The 24,848-nt window shown below is 46.8% G+C and overlaps 2 protein-coding genes across 6 annotated transcripts; one reads left to right on the top strand and one right to left on the bottom strand.

The window, feature by feature from the left end:
* Nucleotides 1-1,928: 1,928 nt before the first annotated feature.
* abhd5a (abhydrolase domain containing 5, lysophosphatidic acid acyltransferase a) lies at nt 1,929-5,523 on the bottom strand. Of its 4 annotated transcripts, none has more exons than XM_015975872.3 (8): nt 5,384-5,523; nt 4,650-4,730; nt 4,361-4,446; nt 3,587-3,962; nt 3,358-3,512; nt 3,167-3,278; nt 2,881-3,067; nt 1,929-2,285 (listed from the first exon to the last, which is right to left on the bottom strand). In XM_015975872.3, exons 1-8 carry the CDS (start codon nt 5,413-5,415, stop codon nt 2,160-2,162), a joined length of 1,155 nt encoding a protein of 384 aa, XP_015831358.3. In that variant the 5' UTR covers nt 5,416-5,523; the 3' UTR covers nt 1,929-2,159. The 4 variants fall into 4 exon arrangements, with proteins under 4 accessions (XP_015831358.3, XP_054594374.2, XP_070407977.1 ...); XM_054738399.2 differs by having other exon boundaries at nt 3,587-3,886; nt 5,384-5,438; XM_070551876.1 differs by lacking the exon at nt 5,384-5,523 and adding an exon at nt 5,239-5,377 and having other exon boundaries at nt 3,587-3,886.
* On the top strand, nt 5,511-24,175 carry ano10a (anoctamin 10a). Of its 2 annotated transcripts, none has more exons than XM_070551875.1 (14): nt 5,511-5,647; nt 6,068-6,217; nt 6,286-6,483; nt 6,628-6,762; nt 7,200-7,319; nt 7,402-7,586; nt 9,209-9,593; nt 9,687-9,742; nt 19,661-19,735; nt 19,839-20,027; nt 20,099-20,290; nt 22,761-22,889; nt 23,008-23,124; nt 23,714-24,175. In XM_070551875.1, the coding sequence occupies exons 2-14, from the start codon at nt 6,088-6,090 to the stop codon at nt 23,756-23,758; spliced, it is 1,956 nt and encodes a 651-aa protein (XP_070407976.1). In that variant the 5' UTR covers nt 5,511-5,647; nt 6,068-6,087; the 3' UTR covers nt 23,759-24,175. The 2 variants fall into 2 exon arrangements, with proteins under 2 accessions (XP_070407976.1, XP_054594367.2); XM_054738392.2 differs by lacking the exon at nt 5,511-5,647 and adding an exon at nt 5,748-5,876.
* Nucleotides 24,176-24,848: the final 673 nt, after the last annotated feature.

Raw genomic sequence — 24,848 nt, 5'->3', positions numbered from 1 at the left:
TTGGATCTCGTTCCTAAGCAGCTTCAGTCTAGGTCACACCTTCCTGCATCTGATCAGCACGACGACTCATCAGGGGCTGGAGAGGAGGGGTACTCGGAGTAGTTTCTGCTGGTTAAACAACAACAGACAGCTACAGCTTGAGCTGGACTCTCCCATGTTCCAGTTAGAACTGACAAAGCTCCTTGGACGAGAAGAGAAACGTCTCCAAGAAACCAAAGAAGTCCAGCTGCCTTCATCTGAACCCTTTGGATGAAGATGAGTTAAACCCTAATTTACAAGATCTTCGTCCCAGTCCTCCCCTTTGGTCCTGCGGTGTGGGTAAAGATCCAAAGAACCAGACTGTGAACATGAAGCTGCGATCTGGACTCGGATAAGCGGGTACGCGGTCTTCTCCATCCCCAGTGAGTCGTGGAGGATGGCTGCTTATACTGAGCCAGGATCCTCTGGAGGTTTCTTCCTGTTAAAAGGGAGTTTTCCTCTCCACTGTCGCTGCATGCTTGCTTAGTATGAGGATTGCTGTAAAGACTCTGACACTAGTCAGTGACTCGATGCGACCTGCTGGGTTCCTTATATAGGATTGTATGGAAGTGTTTACTGTGTGAAGGTCATTGAGAGACTCTGGTCCTGATTTGACGCTTTATGAATAAACTTGAACTGAACAACTGATGGACCGGGTCGTTGTTCTGGGTCTGATTTAACCCGGAGCAGATCTGAACATGACCAGACTGGGAGAGCCAGGTGAGTCCAGCTGGTCTCGCTATTCTGTCACGAATGTCCTCTAATTATGAGACAAATGCTGGACATGAGCGAGGAGGAAGACTGTGGACATTAGAACAAGCATCAGCTTTGCACGTGAGTGCCCTCTGCTGGTAGAGATGTGGAACTACACAGAGCTGTCTGACCAACTCCATAAGAACAGGTTAAAGACTCGCACAGCCAAGACAGAGCAGCGGTAATCCCAGCCCCTTCAGAGGCCGAGTGGACAACGAGTCAAATAAAACTTTATTTAAACAAGCTGGACAAGCAGCACGTTTGCTGACCAGTTCTATAAAACCTAGATCAGACCGGAGTCACACACACACTTGCTGGCGGTGATGAGCTGCATAGGGGCACCGCTGTCAGAGGAGTTACGTGTCCGTCTCATTGCCAGAAGGTTGAGAGATCAAGTCCCTCTCACCCTGTCATAGTGCCCTTGGGCAAGACACGTCACCCCCCTTACCTGCTGGTGGTGGTCAGAAGGACCAGTGGCGTGTTTGGCAGTATGCTCCGGGGCATCATCACCGCCAGAGTGTGAATGTGTGTGTACTGAAGGGCCTTGGGGGGCTGCAGAACCCTAGAGGGAGTTCACCATCGCAGCCACAGTAGTAACGGTGTTCTATTGCAGCTGTAACTGTTCACCAGCGTGACGACCTCACACAAGACCTGAAACTGGAAAAACTCCTCCAGTTTGAATATTTAGGAAAACATCCGAATGAAAAAGTAAATATGTGAACTAAACATCACAGATGAGCCAGCAGGGGGCGACTCTTACACAAGTCACCGTCAGCCAGACTCAGGGTGGTGACTCGATTCCCGATCAGTTCTCTTAGTAACAGTCACCTAGAGCTTAGGCTAGAGAGTGTGTGTGTGTGTGTGTGTGTGTGTGTGTGGTTACACATAAACATCTCAGACTAATAAACAGCTTGTAGAACATCCTTGTACGCATAAACCAGCGACACCGAACAGGAAGTAATCAGTCTGAACAACGTAAGCGTTACACGGCGCCGTTGGCATCAGACGGCAGACTAAACAGGACAGCGGCGTTCAAACATCACAGGGCAACAACAAAGCTAGGTGTGTGAAGCACCGCAACTGCAGCTAGTGCAGCTCCAGTAATGATGCATTCAGGGACGCTCGGAAATACGGCAGATTAAGACTTTCAGACAGGATGGATTTAGAATCTTTATGACTGAGTCAGCTAACGAACCTGTGGGTCCAAAACCATCCAGGCTGCTAGGAACTCAAGTGCTAACTGTTAAACTGGACCTTCGTCATGTCCTGGTGAACGAGTCACTATGAACAGTTCAATTTTCGTGTTCCTGAATAAAAACATCTCCGGTCTTTGTTCATTTGAGACATCCTGAGGTTCCACAGCAGCGGCTAACGTAGCGTGCAGCAGTCTAGCTCCCCTTCTTCTCCTGAGGCTCATTTCTGCTCCTGTCCACCTCCTCACACACGAGTAAAACTCGGTGGTTGAAGTCTTCAGGCTGGTCCGCGTACACGTAATGTCCAGCTCCACGCGTGGTCTGGAGGCACACAGGAGAACCCCAGCATCAACACCCGAGGTGACGGTTAAACCTTGTTAGACATACGAGTTTGATGGTCGACACAAACGGTGTTTATAAAGTTCTTCATGCTGAACCCGTCTCACGTTAGTACCTTCCAGAATGAGTCGCTTCAGAGCTCTGAAGGATGTTTGCTGCTCTCTGAGCCTCTTTTTAACAGGTGACACTTTGTTGGGGCTCACAATGACCCAGGAGCCCTGGTAAATGACCAAATACAACCCCATAACCAAGCCCCGCCTACTTAGCCTGGACACTAATCCTAAATGAGCTGCATGCTGATTGGCCAGTTCACCCTGATGCTGTGTGTGTGCTGTAACACCTTCCTGCTGAAGGCTTTCTTTGGGACGTTGGCTTCCTGTGGTTGAACAGCCCCCCCCCCCCGGCGTTCCCTGAGCACACCTCTAACAAGCCAAACGTAAAACGTTCTCAAAAACCCACAGAACCATAAACTAGTCGACACTTTTTCACTAGCTGGTTAGAAACAGATGAACTAAGCTGAGACTTGCAGCCAAGAGGGCCAGAGACCTGGACAGAAGCATCCATCACACAAACTTACGATGACCTCCACGTGAGACGCGGGTCTCATCTGTCTGACGGCGCTGCCCGAGTTGCTGTCGATGCTGGAGCGGGAGCCGTAGATGATGGTGATGGGGATGGCGGGATGCAGCTGGTCCATCCTCGGCAGCAGCGGCCTCTTGGCACAGCCACAGGAACCGGTCATAGTCTTAAAGGCGGTTTCTCCACTGAGACCACAGAGGAACGGTTAGTGGACAGAGAAGATGAAGGTGGTGCTGCAGCAGCAAAGATCTGGTATTTCTGAAGAGGAAGCAGAAGAACCAGACCTGGGGGACTGCACATTGAGGTGATAGATGTAATCTGAAACTGTGTTGTCTGTGAACAGAGAGGAGAACTTCCTCTTTGAGTCGGGTCTCAGGGTCTGCACCAGCGCTGGACCTGCCAGGACCACGGCATCATTCACCTTCATCTAAGGAATTTTACTGTGTGCACCAGTTTCTGTCAGCGCTACTCTTACCCAGAGGTCCCACCAGTCTCAAGCCAGCCAAGGGGTTGAAGGGACTGAACATGGCCCCCAGGGCTTTGATCCAAGCTGGGATGGGCCGGTCAGCTTCTGTCATCTCCTGGGCTTCAGGAAGTCCCCACGGCTCCACCAGTATGAGATGTTTCACTCTGTAAAAGGAGGAGAAAAGGTGTTCCCTCAGTAAGGTGAAACATCCGTTAGTGGGAGCAGCGCCTGAACTCACCTGTGAGGATGCTTCATAGAATAGCACACAGCCAGGAAGCCTCCCAGGTTGTGGCCTAACAGGATCACAGATTCAAGGCCCACTTCTGCTCTCCACTGTTCAATAGACTCCACAAACTGATCCTCAGCTTCCCGGGGGTCTGTGGAGAACAAAGGTCTGGTGCTCTGGCCGAAGCCCAACATGTCCAGAGCAAAGACAGGCCGGTGCTGTGACAAAGCATCCAAGTTCTGTGCCCAAAAGCCCACGCCGCATCCAAATCCATGCAGCAGAACCACCGGAGTTTTGTCTTCAACAGCATCGCTGCAGAAGGTCAGCGTCCACAGACGGTTACCGTCAGAGATGGGGACAAACTGTCTGGTAAAAGCTGCCCTGATGCCTACACTCACTCACACACACACACACACACACACACACACACACACACACACACACACACACGGAGACCGTCTGACGTGTCCAAACAACAAATAACAGATTCAGACCTCAAATCTAACACACACGCATGCAAACACACACACACACACACACACACACACACTCACACACACACAAGGAGACAGTCTGACGTGTCCAAACAACAAATAACAGATTCAGACCTCAAATCTCAGTCTCACACACACATGCATGCACACACACACACGCACACACACACATGCAAACACACACACATGCAAACACACACACATGCAAACACACACACACACACACACACACACACACACATGCAAACACACACATACGCATGCACGCACTCAGAGGAGCAGTGTTCCTTACAATGCAGCATCCTCTCCTCTGCAGCCTGAAGCTGTTTCTGAGATGTAGGACACCATGGCGGCAACCAGCTGGGGACCCAGCACCACCTACACACACACACACACACACACACACACACACACACACACACACAATAATATATACAGTCTGACAGAGGTGAGGCTGCCCTTTTTGCACCATCAGCCTCTAAAACCACCGTTTAAATGTATTTGGTATAGAACCTTCTAGGGTTCTAAACCCCCCAAGGCACTTTACAACCCAACCAATCAGTCATCCATTCACACTTCACCTGCTCATGTAGTCTACGTAGCTCCACACGCTGCTGGCCAGACCACGAACGCCAACAGCTGATAACACTCTCTGCACAGTCCTGCAAAGAGAAACTAAACGTGGTTACGGACACTGACAGGAAGTAGTTATGACGACACATCAGCTGATCATCGTCGTCTTCCTAACTTCTACTGAACAGTTTACATCCTCAGAGAATGCCGAAAACACTCTAATGAAACTATGAACACATAAAAGATCTAACGTACTAATAATCCTAACCCTTTAGATAAGGAATAGCTCCATAACTCGAGTTCGAGTCATTTGATACTGGATGCATGAAAAGGAGGATAAAGAACACATCCGAGTTATCCTAAAAGTGTTTTTATTATTATGTTTTCATGTCTTTTCTTTGGTGCTCTGCACCACTCACTGAGGTGACTGGGAAGTCTGAAAATGCAGCTTAATTCACCAAGTCACCGGCTGCGGTAGAGGACCTGACTTTTCCCGTCTCCAAAACGTGCTAACGCAAGAATCAGCGTTGCGCACATTTTCCCGTCACATCTCTAAATGACTTATGAATCACAACGTTTGCGTAGAAAATAACGTACGCAGTCCCAGACCCGTTTTTTGCGTAAACAAGCTTTATAGACGAGGCCCCAGCACGTGGTTACCGAGTCACCCAACCGCTGACTAGTTCTACTAGTATGACTAGACGCTGCTAGCATATATGAGGGGTGTTAGGCTGAAACTCACCCGCTGCTAGCTACCGCAGCTTGCTCATCCATAGCTGAGACAGGTCCTCCGTCACGTGACCCAAATGATGCTGACGCACAGCTGCTCGGAAGCGCTTGTTTTGAGTTTAAACTACTCCCGCCGGGCGGTACTACTGAAGTGACCCCGTGATTTCGTGTGTTGACCGCAGCGCCGTTCCTCTGCGTGAATGAAGGAGTGCATCCGGCCCGCAACTGCGGAAGCGGAGTTTCGCTCCTGGTCGGGTCGGACGCACTCGGAGTTGTGGTGAGTCGACATGATTCTAGACTGTGGCTCAACCTCGAACCAAGTTAAACATGACTTAGGCTCTCTGCTGATAATCGTCATGACGACGTCACGGGTCAATAACACACGCGTGAGCTGTTAGCTCGCTGCTCTGCCAACAACAGCTAACCCAACTAGTAACAGGTCCTGGTTCTTCTCAGAGGTTCTGCAGGCTTCCTGGTCACCTGAGTTCAGCTGCACTGTTTCTCATGTTCGTCCCTTTCAGGTCCTCAGCAGAGTTTGTTTGTTTGTGTTCAAACCCACATGAACAACCCAAGCATTAAAGCTAAAAGGGTGTGAGTCAGAGCGTGCTGGACCAATCATGTGGCTGGAAAAGAGCCATCCTCTTGGCTAGCCAGGGTCAGGGACTAGACCAGAGTAGTCACTGCTGTTTCTGTCCAGGTGCCGCAGCAGGTGACACGATGCAGCCTGCAGCTGTCAGCGGTGAGCCGGGCTTCGAGCCTCTGGTGGTGCTGGAGCTGGCCTCAGACATCAAGGAGGAAGCGGTGGTGTGGCTGCTGAGCAGGATCAGAGACCCACAGCAGAACGGAGGTGTGGGGCGGTCTGTCAGGTTCTCCCGTTTCCTACTTTCTCCATAGCTGAGAACGTTCTCTCCCCAGGAGCCGAGCTGCTGGTGGAGCATCTGGGGCCTGGAGTGAGACCTCAGGAAAAGGAAAACCCCAACTTGTTCCTGGTGGGGGCCTCCTGGCAGAGGTTACTGTCTGGTGCTGAAGACCTGGGTCTGTTTAAGGAGTACAGCGACGGGTCCATGAGAGGCTTCACCTGCTCCAACAAACACAACTTCAAAGACTTTACAGGTATTCGTTTCCCCGAGTACGGGCTTCAGAACAAGCAGCAGATGTTACACAGCAGCAGCGGACTAGGGTGCAGGAGCCTCTGGTGTCTCAGCTGTGGGTTTTAGCTGAGTGTTGTGACCTCCAGGGTGTGTCTCCTGCCTCCAGGTGATGGGGACAGCTTCCTCAGCATGGCTGAGTGTCAGCACATCATCAAACACGAGCTGGACACGCTGCGAGCCAGAGAGGAAACCCACGTTCCAGGATACCCCCAGGCTAAACTCTACCCCGGGAAGTCTATCAGTGAGTGTCCATCCACCCCGCCAATGGGACCGCACGTCTAATTCAGCCGTTCATCTATGCTTAAGATATGAACGAATGAAAGCACCGTGCTGTGTGTCCATCCTGTAGAAAGACCTTCACAGCAGGACATTTCTGTACATTTTAGACCCTGAGAGGGTTTTATTAGTGTTTGAGCTGATTCCCGATGTGGAAAACCAAACCGGATCTTCACAGCTTTCATAAAGAAACGGTGAGGAACCGGCTTTGGACTCTTTCTGGGACTAGATTAACGCCCTCCTTCCACTTGCTGCCCCTGCTGCAGAGACGGGTCGTCCCTGCTCTAGTCCCTGAGGGACCAGAGATGGTTTAGAGGAGAGATCTTTATTAATTACCAGTAACACATAATAACCCCCCCGCAGGTTTTATTTATGATGGGCGACCTCACTCTGATGTTTTAGTACGCAGGCTGCAGTCTAAGAGGATCCTGATCCAGATGTTCCCGCTGCACCATAAGGAGGAGCTTAAGAGACTTTCCTTTTCTTGGTATCAGAAAGTCCGCTTGTCTCTCCAGCCTCTGGGTAAGTGGACCATGTCTCCTCTTCTGCAGTAAAAATGCAACCTTGAGATGTTTTGCAGCTAGATCTCCGTTTCCTCCTCCAGACAGCATCAGACACTACTATGGTGAGGGTCAGGCTCTCTACTTTGGCTTTCTTGAGTACTTCACCTTTGCCCTGGTGCCCATGGCCTTGATTGGAGTGCCTTACTACCTGTTTGACTGGGAGGATTATGATAAATATGTCATCTTCGCCGTTTTCAACCTGGTCTGGTGCACGGTTATACTGGAGGTAGGGAAACCAGCTTCCTTACTGCAGCTCCTGATCTTCTGTATCCGACTGTTTCCTGTAACGGTCTGGTTCTCTTGAACATTTAGAAAGTAATTAGGCTGAAAAGTTGTAAGTGTTAGCCTAGAAAGCCAGAGCACCCGGGCAGCAGAAGACGGCCACCTGCAGGTCGGTCTAGCTCCGCTCCGCTCCGGCCTCGGCAGGTCGCAGCGCTTTACGCTCATGAAGAGATTCCGTCTCGGGCTTTTCTTTGAGACGTGAGCAGATAGAGCTGCTTAAGTTGGTACTTCTTCAACGGTGTGTGATGGACTGCCCTGTTGTCGTGGCGATTAATATGTCACATGGTTTGTTGCTCTGATCAGTGCCAGTGCTGTCCAGTTGCACAGAGACCGTTTAGATTCCACCCCAGGACTGGGCTGCATCTGCGGGTTGTGGCTGGACTATAGATGGGGTGGGCTGCAGGAAGAGGTTTAAGGTAAAAGGCTCTACTGCCCCCGTAGGGGGGCTGATTACTCCTGGCTGCTTCTGTGACACAAGGCTTTCTTTGTTAGGCTAAACTATGATCATCTGTTGCAAGAGCGACTAACCCCCAAATTCCACTACCTCCGCTGCGCTCCGCTCCGACACGAACGCCGGAGCAAAATCGGTCCCGTTCTAGTCAATCAGAGCAATTCCACTACTGCAGCTGTGCTCCGGCAGTGCGGTGCCGTGCGGCGCCCTCTGTTCCGGCGTCCGGCAAAAATAGAATCGATCCTATTTTTGCCGGACGCCGGAGCACCTCCGCAGTAAATGGACAGAAATCACAACGGCCCAACAGGAAAAGGAGCAAGCACAATTTCCGTTTTTCACAATAAATCGATAAACAAAAGGCGTTTTTTGTTTCATATGCACAGGTTTAACAACTTTTAACAACTATCAATGGCGGCTGAAGTTTAAATGCACAAAAATAAGCCATAAATACAGTTGCCACTATCAAAGTAGTCACACTTTGTTGATCCAAACACTGCTGATCTCTCAACACAATGATGGGCAGATTAAACAGTTCATGCCGATGCTTCTCCCACACAACGGGTGTTTGGATCTAACTTCCGCGTTTATTGCTCGGACTGTATCGCAAGATCTCGAAAATCCTGCGCATGCTTGTTTGCCCCCCTCAGGTCTCCGCACCGGAGCGGAGCCGTTGTAGAGCGGGTACCAGTAAAAACTGAGTTCGGAAGCGAGCGGCTGCGGAAGGCGGGGGCGGACCGGAGCGGAGGTAGTGGAATTTGGGGGTAAGACACACGTCTATATGATTATACTTCATATTTAAACTGTTTAGCTTGTGTTAAGCCTCACGTTCACCTTCATCCAGCCTCTGGTAGGAAAAGGAACCAGCTTAAAGTTTGTCACCCCCGTCCCTGAGTCCGACTCAACACACACTTATGGAGGGATTGCTGTAGTGCCGAGTATTGACCTGCAGAGAGCGCCGTAATGGTGGTTACCATGGTTACACAGTACACATGCAACTACACGTTTGCAGCACAGACACTGATTGATAGGGTTTCTCGTTTAGGGGTGACTAGGTCTTTAAGGCCTAACGGGTTAGGGTTGGTTGAAGCCGAGTAACACCTGACCTGTCCTACCAGCTATGGAAGAGACGCAGCGCCTCACTGGCCTACCAGTGGGGCACGTTGAGCAGGAAACAGGCCTTTGAAGAACCCCGCCCTGGGTTTCACGGTGTCCTTGGATTCAACCCTGTAACCGGCCGTGAGGAGCCCCTCTACTCCAATGCCAAGCGGCAGCTACGCATTTACCTGGTGTCCCTGCCCTTCGTCCTACTCTGCCTCTACCTGTCCCTCTACGTCATGATGGTCTACTTCCTGTTGGAGGGATGGGTGCTGTCCATCCATGATGAGAACCCCACCTTCTGGACAGGAGTGCTCCTGTTCATCCCCAGCGTCGCCTATGCTGTGGTCATAGAGGCGATGAACCTCATCTACAGATACGCTGCAGAGTTCCTCACAGAGTGGGGTGAGCAGCTTTCAGACACAAACCCTAAAGATTCAAAGGAGTCGCTTCTATTTCACTAGAATTTACTCTATTTCTGTTATTTTATTCTTTAAGAAAATCATCGTCTGGAGTCATCGTACCAGAATCACCTGGTCCTCAAAGTGTTGGTGGTGAGTAAATGTGGATTTCCTCGTGTCTCCTTACAGATTTCTGCCGTTTTGTCTTTGTCACATTTAAATATTTCAGATCAGACCAAGATCACCCGAGTAATCAAAGTTTTAGTTGGTTTAGAGCTGGTTGACAGGTTTATTAGTAGTTAGTAGGTTTTAAGGTAATACTTCTTTTACAGTCCCCTAATTACTAAGTACTTACATGGTAACTACATAGTAAGTTAAAGTGTATGATTGTGTAATTAAAGTGTATAACTAATAACGTGTAATTACTGTATAAAGCAGTATTTACTAGAATAAAAACTAAAATAATACCTGTTACATGGTAATAACAGTTGAAGAACTCAGAAACAATAATACACTTTAACTTACCAGCTCAGTAGCCTAGTGGTAGAGTGTCCGCCCTGAGACTGGGAGATCAGGGTTCGATTCCTGGTCGGGTTGGACCAAAGACTTTGAAAAAATGGGACCCAATGCCTCCGTGCTTGACACTCAGCATTAAGGGTTGGATTGGGGGTTAAATCACCAAATAGTTCCCGAGCGCGGCTGTGTCTGCAGCTCACCGCCCCCCCAGGGGACGGGTCACATGCGGAGAACAAATGTCGCACACACACATTAGTGTGTGTGACAACTAATGGGACTTTAACTATGTAACTACCATGTAAGTACTTAGTAATTAGGGGACTGTAAAAGAAAGCGTTATCGGTTTAAAGCTAGTTGTCAGGTTTGTTGGTAGTTAGTTGGTTTAAAGCTGGTTGTCAGGTTTTTTAGTAGTTAGTTGGTTTAAGCTGGTTGACAGGTTTGTTGGTAGTTAGTTGGTTTAAAGCCGGTTGACAGGTTTGTTGGTAGTTAGTTGGTTTAAAGCCGGTTGACAGGTTTGTTGGTAGTTAGTTGGTTTAAAGCTGGTTGACAGGTTTGTTGGTAGTTAGTTGGTTTAAAGCCGGTTGACAGGTTTGTTGGTAGTTAGTTGGTTTAAAGCTGGTTGACAGGTTTGTTGGTAGTTAGTTGGTTTAAAGCTGGTTGTCAGGTTTGTTGGTAGTTAGTTGGTTTAAAGCCGGGTGACAGGTTTTTAGTAGTTAGTTGGTTTAAAGCCGGTTGACAGGTTTGTTGGTAGTTAGTTGGTTTAAAGACGGGTGACAGGTTTTTAGTAGTTAGTTGGTTTAAAGCTGGTTGACAGGTTTGTTGGTAGTTAGTTGGTTTAAAGCTGGTTGACAGGTTTGTTGGTAGTTAGTTGGTTTAAAGCCGGTTGACAGGTTTGTTGGTAGTTAGTTGGTTTAAAGCCGGGTGACAGGTTTTTAGTAGTTAGTTGGTTTAAAGCTGGTTGACAGGTTTGTTGGTAGTTAGTTGGTTTAAAGCCGGTTGACAGGTTTGTTGGTAGTTAGTTGGTTTAAAGCTGGTTGACAGGTTTGTTGGTAGTTAGTTGGTTTAAAGCCGGTTGACAGGTTTGTTGGTAGTTAGTTGGTTTAAAGCCGGTTGACAGGTTTGTTGGTAGTTAGTTGGTTTAAAGCCGGTTGACAGGTTTGTTGGTAGTTAGTTGGTTTAAAGCCGGTTGACAGGTTTGTTGGTAGTTAGTTGGTTTAAAGCCGGTTGACAGGTTTGTTGGTAGTTAGTTGGTTTAAAGCCGTTTGACAGGTTTGTTGGTAGTTAGTTGGTTTAAAGCTGGTTGACAGGTTTGTTGGTAGTTAGTTGGTTTAAAGCCGGTTGACAGGTTTGTTGGTAGTTAGTTGGTTTAAAGCCGGTTGACAGGTTTGTTGGTAGTTAGTTGGTTTAAAGCCGGTTGACAGGTTTGTTGGTAGTTAGTTGGTTTAAAGCCGGTTGACAGGTTTGTTGGTAGTTAGTTGGTTTAAAGCCGGTTGACAGGTTTGTTGGTAATTAGTTGGTTTAAAGCCGGTTGACAGGTTTGTTGGTAGTTAGTTGGTTTAAAGCCGGGTGACAGGTTTGTTGGTAGTTAGTTGGTTTAAAGCCGGTTGACAGGTTTGTTGGTAGTTAGTTGGTTTAAAGCCGGTTGACAGGTTTGTTGGTAGTTAGTTGGTTTAAAGCCGGTTGACAGGTTTGTTGGTAGTTAGTTGGTTTAAAGCCGGTTGACAGGTTTGTTGGTAGTTAGTTGGTTTAAAGCCGGTTGACAGGTTTGTTGGTAGTTAGTTGGTTTAAAGCCGGTTGACAGGTTTGTTGGTAGTTAGTTGGTTTAAAGCCGGTTGACAGGTTTGTTGGTAGTTAGTTGGTTTAAAGCCGGTTGACAGGTTTGTTGGTAGTTAGTTGGTTTAAAGCCGGTTGACAGGTTTGTTGGTAGTTAGTTGGTTTAAAGCCGGTTGACAGGTTTGTTGGTAGTTAGTTGGTTTAAAGCCGGGTGACAGGTTTTTAGTAGTTAGTTGGTTTAAAGCTGGTTGACAGGATTGTTGGTAGTTAGTTGGTTTAAAGCCGGTTGACAGGTTTGTTGGTAGTTAGTTGGTTTAAAGCTGGTTGACAGGTTTGTTGGTAGTTGGTTTAAAGCCGGTTGACAGGTTTGTTGGTAGTTAGTTGGTTTAAAGCCGGGTGACAGGTTTTTAGTAGTTAGTTGGTTTAAAGCTGGTTGACAGGTTTGTTGGTAGTTAGTTGGTTTAAAGCCGGTTGACAGGTTTGTTGGTAGTTAGTTGGTTTAAAGCTGGTTGACAGGTTTGTTGGTAGTTAGTTGGTTTAAAGCCGGGTGACAGGTTTGTTGGTAGTTAGCTGGTTTAAAGCCGGGTGACAGGTTTTTAGTAGTTAGTTGGTTTAAAGCTGGTTGACAGGTTTGTTGGTAGTTAGTTGGTTTAAAGCCGGTTGACAGGTTTGTTGGTAGTTAGTTGGTTTAAACCAACTAACTACTAAAAACCTGTCACCCGTAGTTAGTTGGTTTAAAGCCGGTTGACAGGTTTGTTGGTAGTTAGTTGGTTTAAAGCCGGTTGACAGGTTTGTTGGTAGTTAGTTGGTTTAAAGCCGGTTGACAGGTTTGTTGGTAGTTAGTTGGTTTAAAGCCGGTTGACAGGTTTGTTGGTAGTTAGTTGGTTTAAAGCCGGTTGACAGGTTTGTTGGTAATTAGTTGGTTTAAAGCCGGTTGACAGGTTTGTTGGTAGTTAGTTGGTTTAAAGCCGGTTGACAGGTTTGTTGGTAGTTAGTTGGTTTAAAGCCGGTTGACAGGTTTGTTGGTAGTTAGTTGGTTTAAAGCCGGTTGACAGGTTTGTTGGTAGTTAGTTGGTTTAAAGCCGGTTGACAGGTTTGTTGGTAGTTAGTTGGTTTAAAGCCGGTTGACAGGTTTGTTGGTAGTTAGATGGTTTAAAGCCGGTTGACAGGTTTGTTGGTAGTTAGTTGGTTTAAAGCCGGTTGACAGGTTTGTTGGTAATTAGTTGGTTTAAAGCCGGGTGACAGGTTTGTTGGTAATTAGTTGGTTTAAAGCCGGTTGACAGGTTTGTTGGTAGTTAGTTGGTTTAAAGCCGGTTGACAGGTTTGTTGGTAGTTAGATGGTTTAAAGCCGGTTGACAGGTTTGTTGGTAGTTAGTTGGTTTAAAGCCGGTTGACAGGTTTGTTGGTAATTAGTTGGTTTAAAGCCGGGTGACAGGTTTGTTGGTAATTAGTTGGTTTAAAGCCGGGTGACAGGTTTGTTGGTAATTAGTTGGTTTAAAGCCGGTTGACAGGTTTGTTGGTAGTTAGTTGGTTTAAAGCCGGTTGACAGGTTTGTTGGTAGTTAGTTGGTTTAAAGCCGGTTGACAGGTTTGTTGGTAGTTAGTTGGTTTAAAGCCGGGTGACAGGTTTGTTGGTAGTTAGTTGGTTTAAAGCCGGTTGACAGGTTTGTTGGTAGTTAGTTGGTTTAAAGCCGGTTGACAGGTTTGTTGGTAGTTAGTTGGTTTAAAGCCGGTTGACAGGTTTGTTGGTAGTTAGTTGGTTTAAAGCCGGGTGACAGGTTTTTAGTAGTTAGTTGGTTTAAAGCTGGTTGACAGGATTGTTGGTAGTTAGTTGGTTTAAAGCCGGTTGACAGGTTTGTTGGTAATTAGTTGGTTTAAAGCCGGGTGACAGGTTTGTTGGTAGTTAGATGGTTTAAAGCCGGTTGACAGGTTTGTTGGTAGTTAGTTGGTTTAAAGCCGGTTGACAGGTTTGTTGGTAATTAGTTGGTTTAAAGCCGGGTGACAGGTTTGTTGGTAATTAGTTGGTTTAAAGCCGGTTGACAGGTTTGTTGGTAGTTAGTTGGTTTAAAGCCGGTTGACAGGTTTGTTGGTAGTTAGTTGGTTTAAAGCTGGTTGACAGGTTTGTTGGTAGTTGGTTTAAAGCCGGTTGACAGGTTTGTTGGTAGTTAGTTGGTTTAAAGCCAGTTGACAGGTTTGTTGGTAGTTAGTTGGTTTAAAGCTGGTTGACAGGTTTGTTGGTAGTTAGTTGGTTTAAAGCCGGTTGACAGGTTTGTTGGTAGTTAGTTGGTTTAAAGCCGGTTGACAGGTTTGTTGGTAGTTAGTTGGTTTAAAGCCGGTTGACAGGTTTGTTGGTAGTTAGTTGGTTTAAAGCCGGTTGACAGGTTTGTTGGTAGTTAGTTGGTTTAAAGCCGGTTGACAGGTTTGTTGGTAGTTAGTTGGTTTAAAGCCGTTTGACAGGTTTGTTGGTAGTTAGTTGGTTTAAAGCTGGTTGACAGGTTTGTTGGTAGTTAGTTGGTTTAAAGCCGGTTGACAGGTTTGTTGGTAGTTAGTTGGTTTAAAGCCGGTTGACAGGTTTGTTGGTAGTTAGTTGGTTTAAAGCCGGTTGACAGGTTTGTTGGTAGTTAGTTGGTTTAAAGCCGGTTGACAGGTTTGTTGGTAGTTAGTTGGTTTAAAGCCGGTTGACAGGTTTGTTGGTAATTAGTTGGTTTAAAGCCGGTTGACAGGTTTGTTGGTAGTTAGTTGGTTTAAAGCCGGGTGACAGGTTTGTTGGTAGTTAGTTGGTTTAAAGCCGGTTGACAGGTTTGTTGGTAGTTAGTTGGTTTAAAGCCGGTTGACAGGTTTGTTGGTAGTTAGTTGGTTTAAAGCCGGTTGACAGGTTTGTTGGTAGTTAGTTGGTTTAAAGCCGGTTGACAGGTTTGTTGGTAGTTAGTTGGTTTAAAGCCGGTTGACAGGTTTGTTGGTAGTTAGTTGGTTTAAAGCCGGTTGACAGGTTTGTTGGTAGTTAGTTGGTTTAAAGCCGGTTGACAGGTTTGTTGGTAGTTAGTTGGTTTAAAGCCGGTTGACAGGTTTGTTGGTAGTTAGTTGGTTTAAAGCCGGTTGACAGGTTTGTTGGTAGTTAGTTGGTTTAAAGCCGGTTGACAGGTTTGTTGGTAGTTAGTTGGTTTAAAGCCGGGTGACAGGTTTTTAGTAGTTAGTTGGTTTAAAGCTGGTTGACAGGATTGTTGGTAGTTAGTTGGTTTAAAGCCGGTTGACAGGTTTGTTGGTAGTTAGTTGGTTTAAAGCTGGTTGACAGGTTTGTTGGTAGTTGGTTTAAAGCCGGTTGACAGGTTTGTTGGTAGTTAGTTGGTTTAAAGCCGGGTGACAGGTTTTTAGTAGTTAGTTGGTTTAAAGCTGGTTGACAGGTTTGTTGGTAGTTAGTTGGTTTAAAGCCGGTTGACAGGTTTGTTGGTAGTTAGTTGGTTTAAAGCTGGTTGACAGGTTTGTTGGTAGTTAGTTGGTTTAAAGCCGGTTGACAGGTTTGTTGGTAGTTAGTTGGTTTAAAGCCGGTTGACAGGTTTGTTGGTAGTTAGTTGGTTTAAAGCCGGTTGACAGGTTTGTTGGTAGTTAGTTGGTTTAAAGCCGGTTGACAGGTTTGTTGGTAATTAGTTGGTTTAAAGCCGGTTGACAGGTTTGTTGGTAGTTAGTTGGTTTAAAGCCGGGTGACAGGTTTGTTGGTAGTTAGTTGGTTTAAAGCCGGGTGACAGGTTTGTTGGTAGTTAGTTGGTTTAAAGCCGGTTGACAGGTTTGTTGGTAGTTAGTTGGTTTAAAGCCGGTTGACAGGTTTGTTGGTAGTTAGTTGGTTTAAAGCCGGTTGACAGGTTTGTTGGTAGTTAGTTGGTTTAAAGCCGGTTGACAGGTTTGTTGGTAGTTAGTTGGTTTAAAGCCGGTTGACAGGTTTGTTGGTAGTTAGTTGGTTTAAAGCCGGTTGACAGGTTTGTTGGTAGTTAGTTGGTTTAAAGCCGGTTGACAGGTTTGTTGGTAGTTAGTTGGTTTAAAGCCGGTTGACAGGTTTGTTGGTAGTTAGTTGGTTTAAAGCCGGTTGACAGGTTTGTTGGTAGTTAGTTGGTTTAAAGCCGGGTGACAGGTTTTTAGTAGTTAGTTGGTTTAAAGCTGGTTGACAGGATTGTTGGTAGTTAGTTGGTTTAAAGCCGGTTGACAGGTTTGTTGGTAGTTAGTTGGTTTAAAGCTGGTTGACAGGTTTGTTGGTAGTTGGTTTAAAGCCGGTTGACAGGTTTGTTGGTAGTTAGTTGGTTTAAAGCCGGGTGACAGGTTTTTAGTAGTTAGTTGGTTTAAAGCTGGTTGACAGGTTTGTTGGTAGTTAGTTGGTTTAAAGCCGGTTGACAGGTTTGTTGGTAGTTAGTTGGTTTAAAGCTGGTTGACAGGTTTGTTGGTAGTTAGTTGGTTTAAAGCCGGTTGACAGGTTTGTTGGTAGTTAGATGGTTTAAAGCCGGTTGACAGGTTTGTTGGTAGTTAGTTGGTTTAAAGCCGGTTGACAGGTTTGTTGGTAATTAGTTGGTTTAAAGCCGGGTGACAGGTTTGTTGGTAATTAGTTGGTTTAAAGCCGGGTGACAGGTTTGTTGGTAATTAGTTGGTTTAAAGCCGGTTGACAGGTTTGTTGGTAGTTAGTTGGTTTAAAGCCGGTTGACAGGTTTGTTGGTAGTTAGTTGGTTTAAAGCCGGGTGACAGGTTTTTAGTAGTTAGTTGGTTTAAAGCTGGTTGACAGGTTTGTTGGTAGTTAGTTGGTTTAAAGCCGGTTGACAGGTTTGTTGGTAGTTAGTTGGTTTAAAGCTGGTTGACAGGTTTGTTGGTAGTTAGTTGGTTTAAAGCCGGGTGACAGGTTTGTTGGTAGTTAGCTGGTTTAAAGCCGGGTGACAGGTTTTTAGTAGTTAGTTGGTTTAAAGCTGGTTGACAGGTTTGTTGGTAGTTAGTTGGTTTAAAGCCGGTTGACAGGTTTGTTGGTAGTTAGTTGGTTTAAAGCCGGTTGACAGGTTTGTTGGTAGTTAGTTGGTTTAAAGCCGGTTGACAGGTTTGTTGGTAGTTAGTTGGTTTAAAGCCGGTTGACAGGTTTGTTGGTAGTTAGTTGGTTTAAAGCCGGTTGACAGGTTTGTTGGTAATTAGTTGGTTTAAAGCCGGGTGACAGGTTTGTTGGTAATTAGTTGGTTTAAAGCCGGGTGACAGGTTTGTTGGTAGTTAGTTGGTTTAAAGCCGGTTGACAGGTTTGTTGGTAGTTAGTTGGTTTAAAGCCGGTTGACAGGTTTGTTGGTAGTTAGTTGGTTTAAAGCCGGTTGACAGGTTTGTTGGTAGTTAGTTGGTTTAAAGCCGGGTGACAGGTTTGTTGGTAGTTAGTTGGTTTAAAGCCGGTTGACAGGTTTGTTGGTAGTTAGTTGGTTTAAAGCCGGTTGACAGGTTTGTTGGTAGTTAGTTGGTTTAAAGCCGGTTGACAGGTTTGTTGGTAGTTAGTTGGTTTAAAGCCGGGTGACAGGTTTTTAGTAGTTAGTTGGTTTAAAGCTGGTTGACAGGATTGTTGGTAGTTAGTTGGTTTAAAGCCGGGTGACAGGTTTGTTGGTAATTAGTTGGTTTAAAGCCGGGTGACAGGTTTGTTGGTAGTTAGATGGTTTAAAGCCGGTTGACAGGTTTGTTGGTAGTTAGTTGGTTTAAAGCCGGTTGACAGGTTTGTTGGTAATTAGTTGGTTTAAAGCCGGGTGACAGGTTTGTTGGTAATTAGTTGGTTTAAAGCCGGTTGACAGGTTTGTTGGTAGTTAGTTGGTTTAAAGCCGGTTGACAGGTTTGTTGGTAGTTAGTTGGTTTAAAGCTGGTTGACAGGTTTGTTGGTAGTTGGTTTAAAGCCGGTTGACAGGTTTGTTGGTAGTTAGTTGGTTTAAAGCCGGTTGACAGGTTTGTTGGTAGTTAGTTGGTTTAAAGCTGGTTGACAGGTTTGTTGGTAGTTAGTTGGTTTAAAGCCGGTTGACAGGTTTGTTGGTAGTTAGTTGGTTTAAAGCCGGTTGACAGGTTTGTTGGTAGTTAGTTGGTTTAAAGCCGGTTGACAGGTTTGTTGGTAGTTAGTTGGTTTAAAGCCGGTTGACAGGTTTGTTGGTAGTTAGTTGGTTTAAAGCCGGTTGACAGGTTTGTTGGTAGTTAGTTGGTTTAAAGCCGTTTGACAGGTTTGTTGGTAGTTAGTTGGTTTAAAGCTGGTTGACAGGTTTGTTGGTAGTTAGTTGGTTTAAAGCCGGTTGACAGGTTTGTTGGTAGTTAGTTGGTTTAAAGCCGGTTGACAGGTTTGTTGGTAGTTAGTTGGTTTAAAGCCGGTTGACAGGTTTGTTGGTAGTTAGTTGGTTTAAAGCCGGTTGACAGGTTTGTTGGTAGTTAGTTGGTTTAAAGCCGGTTGACAGGTTTGTTGGTAATTAGTTGGTTTAAAGCCGGGTGACAGGTTTGTTGGTAGTTAGTTGGTTTAAAGCCGGGTGACAGGTTTGTTGGTAGTTAGTTGGTTTAAAGCCGGTTGACAGGTTTGTTGGTAGTTAGTTGGTTTAAAGCCGGTTGACAGGTTTGTTGGTAGTTAGATGGTTTAAAGCCGGTTGACAGGTTTGTTGGTAGTTAGTTGGTTTAAAGCCGGTTGACAGGTTTGTTGGTAATTAGTTGGTTTAAAGCCGGGTGACAGGTTTGTTGGTAATTAGTTGGTTTAAAGCCGGTTGACAGGTTTGTTGGTAGTTAGTTGGTTTAAAGCCGGTTGACAGGTTTGTTGGTAGTTAGATGGTTTAAAGCCGGTTGACAGGTTTGTTGGTAGTTAGTTGGTTTAAAGCCGGTTGACAGGTTTGTTGGTAATTAGTTGGTTTAAAGCCGGGTGACAGGTTTGTTGGTAATTAGTTGGTTTAAAGCCGGGTGACAGGTTTGTTGGTAATTAGTTGGTTTAAAGCCGGTTGACAGGTTTGTTGGTAGTTAGTTGGTTTAAAGCCGGTTGACAGGTTTGTTGGTAGTTAGTTGGTTTAAAGCCGGTTGACAGGTTTGTTGGTAGTTAGTTGGTTTAAAGCCGGGTGACAGGTTTGTTGGTAGTTAGTTGGTTTAAAGCCGGTTGACAGGTTTGTTGGTAGTTAGTTGGTTTAAAGCCGGTTGACAGGTTTGTTGGTAGTTAGTTGGTTTAAAGCCGGTTGACAGGTTTGTTGGTAGTTAGTTGGTTTAAAGCCGGGTGACAGGTTTGTTGGTAATTAGTTGGTTTAAAGCCGGGTGACAGGTTTGTTGGTAATTAGTTGGTTTAAAGCCGGTTGACAGGTTTGTTGGTAGTTAGTTGGTTTAAAGCCGGTTGACAGGTTTGTTGGTAGTTAGTTGGTTTAAAGCCGGTTGACAGGTTTGTTGGTAGTTAGTTGGTTTAAAGCCGGGTGACAGGTTTGTTGGTAATTAGTTGGTTTAAAGCCGGGTGACAGGTTTGTTGGTAATTAGTTGGTTTAAAGCCGGGTGACAGGTTTGTTGGTAATTAGTTGGTTTAAAGCCGGTTGACAGGTTTGTTGGTAGTTAGTTGGTTTAAAGCTGGTTGACAGGTTTGTTGGTAGTTAGTTGGTTTAAAGCCGGTTGACAGGTTTGTTGGTAATTAGTTGGTTTAAAGCCGGTTAATAGGATTTCGGGTCAGTTATGTTTTCATAAAGCCATCCTTTAAAAGTTCAGGTTTGAGCTGAAACATCTACAGGACAGATAATGAAATACTTTCATCAGAGCAGGTTTTACTCATTGAAGGTTTTTCTGTTATTCTCTTCAGTACAACTTCTTCAACTGCTTTGCCTCCTTGTTCTACATCGCCTTTGTCATGCAGGACATGGTGCTGCTCAGGCAGGTTGGTCCACCTTCCAGTGTCTTCGTGAATTTGTTTCCTGTTTGAATTGTTGTTCCACATTTTCCTGCATCTGACTTCTTGTCCTGTTGATTTTGTCTTTCAGAGCCTGGCCACGTTGCTGATCACCAGTCAGATCTTAAACCAGTTCATGGAGGCCTTCTTGCCCTACTGGCTTCAGAGGAGACGCAACAAGAAGATGGTTCGCAAAGTTCAGGGGAGAAGAGTTCTTGAGGACAAAGCGCTTCCTCTGGCAGAGCAGGTGCGGCTGGAGGCCGACATGAGCACGTACCTGGTAAGCAGACGAGTGTGTTGTAGGTTGTTGTGTTTGGTGTTGGTCCATCTGGAGCTGTCGTCGTCTCTCAGGGCACGTTTGATGACTACCTGGAGCTGTTCCTGTTGTTTGGTTACGTCAGCCTGTTCTCCTGCGTCTACCCTCTGGCTGCGGTCTTGGTGGTGTTGAACAACATCACTGAGGTTTACTCTGATGCCTTCAAGATGTGTCACGTGTTCAAAAGACCCTTCGCTGACCCGGCTGCTAACATCGGAGTCTGGCAGGTGAGAAGTTTCATCGAGCTACTGCCAAAAGGAAGTTGGTGTTTACTCGGGCGAATTCATAAAGCACGGCCAAAAGAAAACGTTTCTGCACACTAACCCCCAAATTCCACTACCTCCGCTCCGACACGAACGCCGGAGCAAAATCGGTCCCGTTCTAGTCAATCAGAGCAATTCCACTACCGCGGCCATGCTCCGGCAGTGCGGCGCCGTGTGCCGCCCTCTGTTCCGGCGTCCGGCAAAAATAGAATCGATCCTATTTTCGCCGGAGCACCTCCGCAGTAAATGGACAGAAATCACAACCGTCCAACAGGAAAAGGAGCAAGCACAATTTCCGTTTTTCACAATAAATCGATAAATAAAAGGCGTTTTTTGTTTCATATGCACAGGTTTAACAACCTTTAACAACTATCAGTGGCGGTTGAAGTTTAAATGCACAAAAGTAAGCCATAAACACAGTTTCTACTATCAAAGTAGTCACGCTTTGTTGATCCAAACACGGCTGATCTCTCAACACAAATGATGGGCAGATTAAACAGTTCATGCCGATGCTTCTCCCACACAACGGGTGTTTGGATCTAACTTCCGCGTTTATTGCTCGGACTGTATCGCAAGATCTCGAAAATCCTGCGCATGCCTGTTTGCCCACCTCAGGTCTCCGCACCGGAGCGGAGCCGTTGTAGAGCGGGTACCAGTAAAAACTGAGTTCGGAAGCGAGCGGCTGCGGAAGGCGGGGGCGGACCGGAGCAGAGCGGAGGTAGTGGAATTTGGGGGTTAGAGGAGCTCACAACCAAAAGTCTAGATGAAGTTAGAACACGACGGGTATGCTACTCGTGTGTCTGAGCATCAGCTGTGAATCTGTGTGACTGAAATAAGTAAAACCACCAAGTGGTTAGCACCAGTGTGCAGCCCTAGTGTTGCCTTACAGCAAGAAGGTCCTGGGTTTGAATGTTGGCCTGCATGGAGTTTGCATGTTCATGTGCAGGTTCTCTCTGGTCCAGAAATATGGCCGTCGGGTTGGTCGTGCTCTCTGAGTTATCCTGAGGTGTGTGTGTGTGTCTGTTGTCCTGTGACGGACTGGCCTTCTGTCCGGGGTGTACCCCTCCTGTTTGCACAGACCACTGGAGATGGGCCCCAGTGGGTATAGACAATGGATGGAAGGATTTCACCAAGTTTTATCAAAGTGATGAGGAACAAACGGTCAGCTGGTTTCCACCTGGTGGTGACTTGTGGCGTGGCAGACCAGGAGTGGTCCATCTTTTTAAGAGGGGGACTAGAGTGTGTTCCAGTCATAGGCGATCACACCACTCTGGAAAGGTCTACTCCAGGGCACCTAACCCGAACCAAAGGCCATGAAACTATGGACCAACTTCAGAATGAGCAACTGGACTATAGTTAAAGTCCCATTAGTCATCACACCTGAGCCATCCCCGTGGGGAGTGGTGAGCTGCTGCTGTGGACGCTCTTGGGAACTATTTGGTGGTTTAACCCCCCCAATCCAACCACTTAAACTGAGTGTCAAGAGGGAAGTCTTTGGTATGACCTGACCGGGATTTTAACCCAGAGCAGACACTCTACCGCTAGGCCACTGAGGTCATTAGATGTGTTATTTACGGACCCTTAAGGCGGGCATACGCTGACTCTTTCATGCGTTGTATTCAGCTCCATGTCAAAGCTCTCGAGTCATGTCCTCACACTGTACGCGTGGTAGCAACAGGTCAGAACTTCCTGTCAGAAGACCCGGAGGTCACGTCTGGCACAAGACTCGCCCCGACCTCAGAGATCCTCACACAAGAGGCAAATCGGCTCAGACTGGGCCAAGCATCACGGCGTACGGCCGGCTTTGCGTTGGGCCACTAGGGGAGTATGGGGTGGAGGGCATGACCTCTGTTGAGGGCCGTTCATTTCCTGTACAAAGATGGTGGGAATGGGAGTGTTAGCCGGACGTTGTTCAGTTCTTTCTCTCAATGGACAAAATTTCTTGGTGCACCCATTGGTGGAGGGTGTTGGGTTTGGTGGCAGCAAGATCTCCTTTGGGCTCCATCACTGACTTTCAGCTCATGCTTGGATGAGAATCAGCATCTCCAAATCCAAGGCCATGGGTCCACTTTGGAAAAAGTGGAGGAGTTTAGGTGTCTGGGTCTTGATCTTGACCGAGGGAAGGAGGGAGCGGGAGATCGACAGGCAGACTGGCGTGACAGAAACTTTGGAATGATTGAAATTCAAACAAGGACCGGTTATCTTTGACTGATATAGCAGAGCTTGTGCTTTTGGAACATCTGGGTTGGTTACCAGGACCACTAGAACACAGAGCAGCTGAGGAGGTGGTGAGATGGCCAAATAGAAACTTCGTTATAAATGTCCAGATACTTCTGTTTATGTGTCATCGTAGTCTGCTCTAACAGGTTTTAGGTCATGTTTATGTTTTCAGGAAACAAGCCAGCGTTTGATTTGTTTCTGGGTTTTTCTCCAGCTCGCCTTTGAGGCCATGAGTGTGATCGCTGTCGTCACCAACTGTGCTCTGATCGGCATGTCTCCACAAGTCAGAGCGTACTTCCCCCACTCGGAGACCCAGCTCATACTGTGGACGGTGGCTGTTGAGGTCACACACACACACACACACACACACACACACACACACACACACACACACACACAGTCTTTTGATGATCACATGAATCCTGTATCTGGACTAAAGACCGATAACCTTGTGCTTTCAGCACGGACTGCTGGCTCTCAAGTTCATCCTGACCTTCCTCATCCCAGATGTTCCCAAACACATCCAGATCAAACTGGCCCGCATCGAGTTTGAATCTCTGGAGGCCCTGAAGAAAAAGGTTTGCTTGTTTGTCTTGGGTTAGGGTTAGGGGAGTGAATCCATGAAGTAAACTCGGAGCAGCAGCTCTGGTAGTGTGCCATGTACTCTACACCCCCACAACAACACACACTCAGCCAGTCCTACCTTTGTTCTCGTCCGTCTAGAGAAAGTGCTAAATGAATGAATACAGGAGTCCAGCTCTGAGAACCGGAGCGGTCCTTAAGCTTCTGCGTGTTCGGTTCTTTGGTCTGTTGGTTCTGCAGAAGCAGCTCCATGGGGGCGAGTAGAGCGCCGGTAGCTCGGCTACGTGGATTGCTAACGGTTGAACTCACCGCTGTCTGCAGCTCGCTGAACCTTTGAGGAGTTAAACAGAAAGGTTGTTGGTCTGAAACCAAGCTGTCCTCCTAAAGGCAAGGCATCTCTCCGCGGCTCAGGGAATCTGGTTTCTAGACCTCTCCGTTACCATGGTTACCCCTGAGCACACTTAGTTTATAATGCAGGTGTGCTGCTGAGTGTGAGTCTGTTATGGGGCTGCTTCCCCCTGTAGAGAGTAGGTAGCTACGGCCCTGTCTCAGGATTTAAACACCAAATGTTTGTTTGTGTTTCAGAAAATGCTGGAAGCCTCTGAGCCGAGTAAGACGGTCCTGTGCTGAGTCCACCTCAGAACGTCATCGTCCTCCTGCTTCTGCTGCTGTTTTATTTGATTTTAATGCACTGGTTCTGTTGGGTTCATGTGTGGTGGCTAAACGGGCCGAGTGTTCAAGCCAAACCGGGATGCTGCAAACATAAGTTACTGTAAGAAGTTGGTGTCTAACCTTCGGGTTGTGTGGCCGCACCAGGAAATCAGCTTTAATCTCATGGAGACTTACTAATGGGTTCTCCTCCCTCTGTGTGGGCGGGGCCAGTGACCTGAGCGTGATGTCAGTGAAGACCTCTGCAGGGTTGGAACTACACACTCCTTAAACACCTGCGTGCCTTGAAGCTAACACTTGTTTTCTATAATCTAAGCTGTTTCAGTTAAAATATCAGGAATGTGCAACAGGACCTTAAATAAAGCCCTGGAACAGGAACTGTGTGTTTTGCTGCTTGCTGCTGCTCAGCGCTCACGTTTGGACCCGGATCCCCTCCGAGTGCAGCTGGTCAGCTGACCTGGGAGCAGCTGGGTGACTCGAGTTGTCGTGTCCTGCACAGCATTGATCACCTTTGACTGATCTGGATTCTGCTGACTCAGGGCTTCTAGCCCTTCAGAATAAAAGTCTGAACATGAAAAAAAGAGTCAACTGTAAATCAAACCAGCTGGGTTTAAACCTGCTTGGTCTGAACAAACCTGGTCCTGGAACAGAACCAGATCAGACTCTGAACTTCTGACCTGTTAAGCTGCAGGTCTGAATTCTTGAGCCCTGATTGGAGGAGCATTCATCTCACCACCTTTGCTAATCCTCACCCTGTCATCGACCTCATCTCCATCTCTGCCTTGCCTCAGTCATTCAACAGGACCTGGACCAGGATCAGGCGGATTCTCCCAAGTCCTAAAAATGTTTAAATGTGATATTGATCATTAAAGGGACTCGAAAATATTGCTTAGAATACAAGTTTTAGTTGGAAGCTAGAAAATGAAAAAAGCTTTAAGCTGCATCTGCAGGAGTTGTGGGCTCCAACCGGGTCTGAGGAACCTGCAGCCATACCCACCCGTCAAGGAGGCTTCAAGTCCAGGTCTAGTCTTCAGCTGGTAGGAGCGGGTCC

The sequence above is a fragment of the Nothobranchius furzeri genome, chromosome 5 (genome assembly GCF_043380555.1).
Source record: "Nothobranchius furzeri strain GRZ-AD chromosome 5, NfurGRZ-RIMD1, whole genome shotgun sequence".
Taxonomy (NCBI): domain Eukaryota; kingdom Metazoa; phylum Chordata; class Actinopteri; order Cyprinodontiformes; family Nothobranchiidae; genus Nothobranchius; species Nothobranchius furzeri.
This window is presented reverse-complemented; position numbering and strand designations above follow the sequence as displayed.